General features: G+C 45.9%; 1 protein-coding gene across 1 annotated transcript; it reads right to left on the reverse strand.

The window, feature by feature from the left end:
- Positions 1 to 2004: 2004 nt before the first annotated feature.
- LOC142464506 (lysophosphatidic acid receptor 1-A-like) lies at positions 2005 to 4590 on the reverse strand. The gene is made up of 2 exons (XM_075567887.1): positions 3717 to 4590; positions 2005 to 2317 (listed from the first exon to the last, which is right to left on the reverse strand). The coding sequence occupies exons 1-2, from the start codon at positions 4562 to 4564 to the stop codon at positions 2197 to 2199; spliced, it is 969 nt and encodes a 322-aa protein (XP_075424002.1). The 5' UTR covers positions 4565 to 4590; the 3' UTR covers positions 2005 to 2196.
- Between the last annotated feature and the right edge of the window lie 3535 nt (positions 4591 to 8125).

The raw sequence follows: 8125 nt of genomic DNA on the forward strand, positions 1-8125 counted from the left end.
GTTACCCTATTTATGCACATACAGTACACGTTTGATAAAGTGTTTATCAGGGCGAAAGACATACGTTGATTCTATGGGGCTTATTCTGGAAGGTGTGATAGCTCAGCTGATGGATGAAACGTCCCACTGACTTGCATAGGACTTCTCATGTGATAGCCCCCCCCCCCCCCCCCGTCATCTCCGCTATCCCACCTTACAGAATAAGCCCCTTGCAATGTGTTAGGAGACATGTTTTTATCAGCATCGCTCCGCTCTCGGTATTTTCACAGCTCAGCCCAGAATCGCTCGCTATATATATTCCCACTCATATTTATGAATAAGGAAATGGTGCCACGCACGTGGATTGAGCACGTGTCAATGGTATCTTCCATGCACTTTTATTTGTCTTTATGTTGGGATGGACAAGGTTTGGTCTATGGCCCATGGCGTGGGCTAAACACAATAAATTAAGAACAATAGTATTCATAACATCTGCTACTGAGCAATGCATTGCCTATTTCCTTACACATTACTACAATACTGCACATATCTGTAAGTAGAAGCAAGGCAATGTTAAACATACAGCCTCATGCAGGGTTTCTGCAAGTGGTACTGTGATACCAGAGCCTGGAGCATTATTGAGTAACATCCACAGAATTGATAGAAATCGGTTTTGCTGAACATACATCTCATATGCATTTCCCACGACCCCTAGCAGACACACTCACCATAACACCCTCCTCGCGACTCCATAAGTTCTCCCTTCTTACCACTTAGATTGTAAGCTCTGTGGGGCAGGGACTCCCTTTCCTAATGCCTACTTTTATGTTGAAGCGCTTCTTCCTATCACGTCACGTGTGTAACTGCTGTAAAGCGCCATGTAAATGAATGGCGCTATCTAGATAAAGATATACACGTACACATAGTCACTGTTTGCCATTGATGCCAATGCAGCAGGGTTAATACAGAGGACAATGTAAATAAAGATTACAGAAAGACTTGAATAGAACACAGAATAGGTCTTATTTCAATATGATGAATGATAAAGGTATGAAAATGCCTGCACAGTGTCAGGAGGTGAGGCGGCGAGGCGGCATGGACAGCAGCTATTCCAAAGGTTCCGTTTGAGAAGGGGAAGGAATTCTGCCCTTCTGTGAAGTTTTGGTCTAGTGTGTGGTTCTGGTCATCTTACTACTGAGGGTGTTCCATAAGGGGCAACTTGAAACTCATGTTGGTCCTTTTAAAATACCTTGAAAATGAATAAATAATGTTCCAACACAGTATGAAACGGGATACATTCAATGAGAAAATACAACTATATAAAATATAGATAACAACTATATATAAAATATAACTAGATGTAGTTATAGAAATCAGGCAGATACATTACATTTTCTGCCAGAGCAAGGAGAATTACGGCCTTTATACTGTTATTATTATTATTATTATATTCCTTATTATTGTAATCAGAGTTTCTACCAACGTATTCATATTTGTGGAGTGTTTTGTACATAATGTACCTTTTCCGAGATCACTGTAGCAGGGGAACTGAATGGAACGGCAGTCCAGTTAAGTGAAATAAAGTGTGGTTCGGGGAACTGGACCTGCTTTCAGAACTCCCATTATCACAATATAACACAGACCGATTAACAGTATGTTAACGATTCTGTGCAGGGAACGAGGAGACGGTGTATACGGCTGAAACTTCTCACGTCTTGAACAGCTCCGATGTCTTTTAGAGCAGGAAAGCCACTGATACCCTGTTGATATGGATGGCTATCGGTTGCGAGCTTCTGTTTTTCTATGGATATTTTTCGGTGGCTCTAGATATATTCTCAAGAAGGATAGAAGATGGGGCACACGGATTTCAAAAAAAGAAATCATTTATTAAAGCATACACCTTGTATGCTTTAATAAATTATTTCTTTTTTTTTTTTTTTTAAATCCGTGTGCCCCATCTTCTATTCTTCTTGTACGGCGTGCATTGGACTCAGCCGATCGTACGTGGATGGGAGCGCCGGTAACTGTATCAATCTCTTTATTATATTATGGCGTGCAGCATTTACTCCTTGTCATATCACTCCAGATATATTCTCCCCACATGTGCTATGTCAACCAACAGAAACCCCAGTCCCCAATTGTCCGGATCGATGGAAGCTGAAGGTTTGTATTGGATGGGTAGGCACCGCACCCTCTACCAACACAGCAAGGCGCTGATCATTCATGGTGCTTCGCTTGAACGTGATCTGCTATTTGCACCCCTGGACTGCTCGTGATCATGACGTTGGATGGAGATGGTGGAAGCCGCCCTTTCATCTCTGGGTGAACCGGGCCAGACCTGGGAAGAAGTTAGACCAGAAGAAAAGACAAGAAGATTCATGTGGATTTCGAATTGAAACCAACGAAGAGAGAGTTGGGGGCTCACCCTTCTAATCTTATTACTCTAGGGTAGGGGAGCTCAACCCTGGTCCTCAAGACCCCCCCCAACAACAGGTCAGGTTTGAAGGATATCCCTGCTTCAACAGAGGTGGCTCAATCAATGCCAGCTTCAGCACAGGAGGCTCAATCAGTCCCAGCTTCAGCACAGGTGGCTCAATCAGTGGCTCAGTCGAGGACTGATTGAGCCACCTGTGCTGAAGCAGGGATATCCTTAATACCTGACCTCTTAGCGGGTCTTGAGGACTGGAATTGAGCGCCCCCTGCACTAGGATAATTACAAATATTTGGCCCTTTATTGGACTAACATGATGGTTCTGCACAGATATTGTGGTGCTGAGTTTGCAAGGACTCAGGAGTTGCGCCTTGGAAAATCGGGTAGAAAAGGACGCCAGTTATTTACGTAACATTGTTTCGTGTCAGTCACTGTGTTTTACAGGTTATCTAAGCGCGCCGCCGCGCAGGTCTTTTCTTTTGAAATACAATGTCACAGCATTTTCCAGTTGGGGTCACTGGCTTTGCAAACGTTGCCTTGAATGTTATAACCTTTACGAGTATTAAATGGGTTGGTTTTTCACCATTTCTATGCTGGTAACGAGTGATTGCAACGGACACCAAAGTAGAAGCGAGAAGGAGGAGTGAGTAATGACCCTGACACTATAATAATAATAATAACAATAGCATGTTCTTGTATAGCGCTGCTAGTTATACGTAGCGCTTTACAGAGACATTTTGTAGGCACAGGTCCCTGCCCCGTGGAGCTTACAATCTATGTTTTTGGTGCCTGAGGCACAGGGAGATAAAGTGACTTGCCCAAGGTCACAAGGAGCCGACACCGGGAATTGAACCAGGCTCCCCTGCTTCAAACTCAGTGCCAGTCAGTGTCTTTACACACTGAGCCGCTCCCTCTCCCTATAAACAATGACACCGAGTGTGAAGCAGGGGAACCTGGTTCAATTCCCGGTGTCGGCTCCTTGCGACATTGGGCAAGTCACTTTATCTCCCTGTGCCTTAGGTGTCAAAAAAATGGATTGTAAGCTCCATGGGCAGGGACTGTGTAAAAAAAAATCCCGTGTGCTGCGTACGGCGCACTATGCTGTAATAGTGACGCGCTTGGTGTCCCATTGGGAGAAAGGCGCGATATGAAATAAAGTTATTATTAGAAAAGGGGTAATCCCTGAATAATAATGTGTGCAATAAAAAGATCATGGTTCAGTTTTTTTTGGGGGGGGGCGGGGGGAGGGGTTACATAGGGGGCCCCTAGTTTCCTGCCAATTCGTGACAAAAGAAAGTATGCTGACCTCCCGCAACTGCAAACGGGTCTCCAGACCCGAATAAAACTTCTCCTTAGAGGGGTGCAGCCATAGACATACAGCACGGGGGTGATGGCTGCGTTCATTCTCGGCAGGATCTTTAAGAGGGCCGTGACCTCCTTCGCCATGGCATTGCAGTTCAGGGCAAGGAAGTCACACAGGATGATACTCAGGAGGGTGGGGAGCCAAGTGACCAGGAAACAGCCGGACACCACTATGATCAGGTACAAGGAGGACCTCTTGGCCTCTCGCTCGGGAGTTGGGGGATCCCTTTCCAGCTGGTACTTTGCGATCATGAAGAGCTTGATGTTGAGTCCAATCATGATCACCATGGTAAACAGGTAACAGAAAAACGTCCCCGTACCTGTCACTTTAGTAGCCACCTGCGAGGTGACCAGGTTGTTGACTGCCACAATGATGAAGGCGTAGACCCACATTGCCACGATCAGAAGGATGGTCTTGCCCAGAGACATCCTATGGGTGTATCTGTAAGGAGAGGTCACCGCATGGTACCTATCGGCCTGGGCAGCCAGTGTAATCAGGTACGAGAGGCCCAGGAAGGTAGGGACAATGTGGTAAGTGCTGTAATGGGACGAGCGCATGTCCAGGGTGTTTCCTATGGATCCAATGTAAAAGCAGGAGAACCCGGTGCACAGGTCACTTGTGCAGGTGCTCAGCATGTACACAAACCGGTTCTCATTCCTCAAACACCTGTTCTGCATGATGGGGACTAAGACAGAAATGTTACACACTATAATTACCGAAGCCAGGACAGCATACACAGCAAAGTAGGGGATATGGTTGGTATCACGCTGCAGGGTGCTGGAGACATTCATTGCAGATTAAATGTTCCAGAAGAATACTCGGCATCTAGATGTGTTGACATCTATATATAGAGGTGAATATATATATATATACACACACACACACATATATATAATTAGGGGTTGGATATAAAGAGCAAAGTATTAACACCTATGGGACATATCTCAAGTCCCTCAGGTTTTCACCAAGCCCAATCCAGATGTTGTTGACTCCAAAATAGGTCCCAGTGTGTGCAGAGCATCCGTGCAGGGCTTTGTAAGCAGCACAAAGTCTTCGACTGAGCCACTGATTGAGCCACCTGTGCTGAAGATGGGATATCCTAAAAACCTGACCTGTTGGGGGTAGGGGGGGGGGGGCTGAGAACTGGAGTTGAGCACCCCTGTCTTAGCATACAGTGCTGCCACTGCAGCCAGGGATTCTGGGTAATGAGATGCAAAAGAGCATACAGGGTCACCTTTTGCATCATGTCCATGTTAACATGGACCCCCTTTTTATATTGAGAATATCAAATTGTTTTCTGCAGCATTGCAGAAGTGGAGGGATCAATAGCCAGTGGCCTCCGGATAATAGGAGGTGCCACTGCTGTAAAAAACTATCTTGAATAAAGCAAAAGGAGCCCCTAAACACACCCGCACTGTATACAGTATGTGATATACATGTGCTGTCCTTGGTATATCAGCGCCACCTAGTGTTCAGCGAAGAGTTGGCACAGTAAATAGCATCATTTTACTGTAATCACGGACACTGCGCTAATGACAGTAATTTATCCACAAGAGGGATTGTGCGGTGTACTAAAAAACAACAACAGGAGCCTCTCTGGTTCTAAAAAAAAAACCAACAATATTTTAGGTTTATTCTGGTTTTAAAGAAACTGTAGATTAATAATAAAACAACAATACAAACTACTTACATGCAGCCAGTGGCGGTTTTACTATTAGGCCCGGGCCTAAGGCGGCAAAATTTGGGGCCGGCATGTTATGTGACTAACTGACTGGGTGGGTGACTGACTGGGTGGGTGACTGACTGGGTGGGTGACTGACTGGGTGGGTGACTGACTGGGTGGGTGACTGCGTGCCTGACTGGGTGACTGACTGGGTGGGTGACTGACTGACTGGGTGGGTGACTGGGTGACTGACTGGGTGGGTGACTGACTGGGTGGGTGACTATGACTGACTGCGTGCCTGACTGGGTGGGTGACTGATTGACGGGGTGGGTGATTGACACTTGAGTGGGTGACTATGACTGACTGGGTGGGTGACTGACTGGGTGGGTGACTGCATGCCTGACGGGGTGGGTGACTGATTGACGGGGTGGGTGACTGACACTTGAGTGGGTGACTATGACTGACTGGGTGGGTGACTGACTGGGTGGGTGACTGCATGCCTGACGGGGTGGGTGACTGACTGGGTGGGTGACTGACGGAGTGGGTGACTAATTGACGGGGTGGGTGGGTGACTGACACTTGGGTGGGTGACTATGACTGACTGGGTGGGTGACTGACTGTGCGTGTCTGTATTCATTGGGAGGGAGGGGCCCCACCTGTGCAGCAGAGAGTTCGTCCAGGCAGCTGATCACTGCTTGCTTGCAGGACACCTGCTTCTGGTGTCCTACACACACACTCTCTCTCACACACACATTCTCCCACACATGCACACATACACACACGAGACAAGGGGGGCCATCAGAGACAAGGGGGGGAGGCATGGGAGACAAGGGGGGGAGGCATGGGAGACAAGCGGGAGGCATGGGAGACAAGCGGGAGGCATGAGAGGGCATGGGACATTACTTACCTGCTCTGTGCAGGATTGAAAAGGAAGGGCGGCCTTGCCTGCTCGAGCTCATGTAGATGAAAAAAATATATATCAATGTGGCGCTCAAGAGTTATATCCCTATATAAACAAGTGTATAAATAATAAAATAAAGTGATACTAATACAAACACATGCGAATGCAGCTTAACCCAGTGGGGGGTCGTTCTCTCGATCCCGTGGACGTGGAAGGGGTGAAGATCATCGGGAAGCACAAGATCATGTAAAACAGAAGAAATTTTCTGATGGTGCAGTATTGTGATATTAATAAATAAATATTTATAGTGCTGTGTGATATGTACTCACAAGTATATGGTCAGTAATGTTCCCATAAAGGTATCTTTCAGGGACAGCCCGTCTGCCCGTGTTGTAGGTGGGTCTGTGTACGTGGATGGATGCTGAGGACCTTAGGTGAATAATAAGGAAATGGACATAGTGCAGACTGTACAAAATTCTATTAAAATTGTAAGTGAAAGTACAATACACTCACAATGTGTTAAAAGAATACAAGCGTTTTGATCACATATCGGATCTCAGTGCAAGGCAGCTGTATCAGTCCCCCCTCCGCCTCGGCGTGCGTTTCACTGATGCGTCTCACCCAAACCGGAAACCGGAAGTGACGTCATCTGCTCTGGGGGACTCCGATCCTACAGTGATCTTCTCTCATCAGGGTTCACTCTACGCGTTTCTCCGTTTGTCCATCTTGCTGTAATGAGCTTATTCATAAGTTTTATAATTTTTATAACCTTGATATATTTTAATTTATGCATTTTTAATACATGTATGCTATAAAGCTTTTATTAAAACGTTTGTATAAAATCACATGTCACTTTGGAAGACTCATATATGTTTGATATGAGTCTTAATTGCTGTTAACTTTCCAAGTCTGTCGCTGTTATGCTATCTGATCACCATACTTAATGTAAGCCAATGGGACTCTAGCATAGCGTATAAATAGCCTCCTAGCACTTGTCAGATTACACTCCTGATGAAACCGCAATACGGAGAAACGCGTAGAGTGAACCCTGATGAGAGAAGATCACTGTAGGATCGGAGTCCCCCAGAGCAGATGACGTCACTTCCGGTTTCCGGTTTGGGTGAGACGCATCAGTGAAACGCACGCCGAGGCGGAGGGGGGACTGATACAGCTACCTTGCACTGAGATCCGATATGTGATCAAAACGCTTGTATTCTTTTAACACATTGTGAGTGTATTGTACTTTCACTTACAATTTTAATAGAATTTTGTACAGTCTGCACTATGTCCGTTTCCTTATTATTCACCTAAGGTCCTCAGCATCCATCCACGTACACAGACCCACCTACACCACGGGCAGACGGGCTGTCCCTGAAAGATACCTTTATGGGAACATTACTCACCATATACTTGTGAGTACATATCACACAGCACTATAAATATTTATTTATTAATATCACAATACTGCACCATCAGAAAATTTCTTCTGTTTTACATGATCTCGAGCTCATGTAGAGCCTGGCTGTACGCCCCCCCCCCCCCCCCAAAAAAAAGCCCAGGCAGGGCGCCAAAACACGTCAGCCCAATCAGGTAGGGGGATTTTTTCCCCCTGCTCTCCAGGCACGAGCAGGGGAATTGTAGAGAACCGCAGCACGGATCGTCAGAGGGCAAAATCCAGTCGCCCTGTGCGACCGGATTTGTCGAGGACTGTATGTATATATATATATATATATATATATATATATATATATATATATGTAGCCATGCATAATAATGACTGCGTACATC

This window comes from Ascaphus truei, chromosome 13, assembly GCF_040206685.1.
Source record: "Ascaphus truei isolate aAscTru1 chromosome 13, aAscTru1.hap1, whole genome shotgun sequence".
NCBI lineage: Eukaryota > Metazoa > Chordata > Amphibia > Anura > Ascaphidae > Ascaphus > Ascaphus truei.

What these genes read in the sequence shown, in the direction of transcription:
- LOC142464506 (XM_075567887.1), bottom strand. Translation starts at nt 4,564, where the DNA reads ATGAATGTCTCCAGCACCCTGCAGCGTGATACCAACCATATCCCCTAC. An exon ending in CCCGTTTGCAGTTGCGGGAG is followed by an intron (nt 2,318 to 3,716) that starts GTCAGCATACTT and finishes ACTTCTTCCCAG; the next exon opens with GTCTGGCCCGGTTCACCCAG.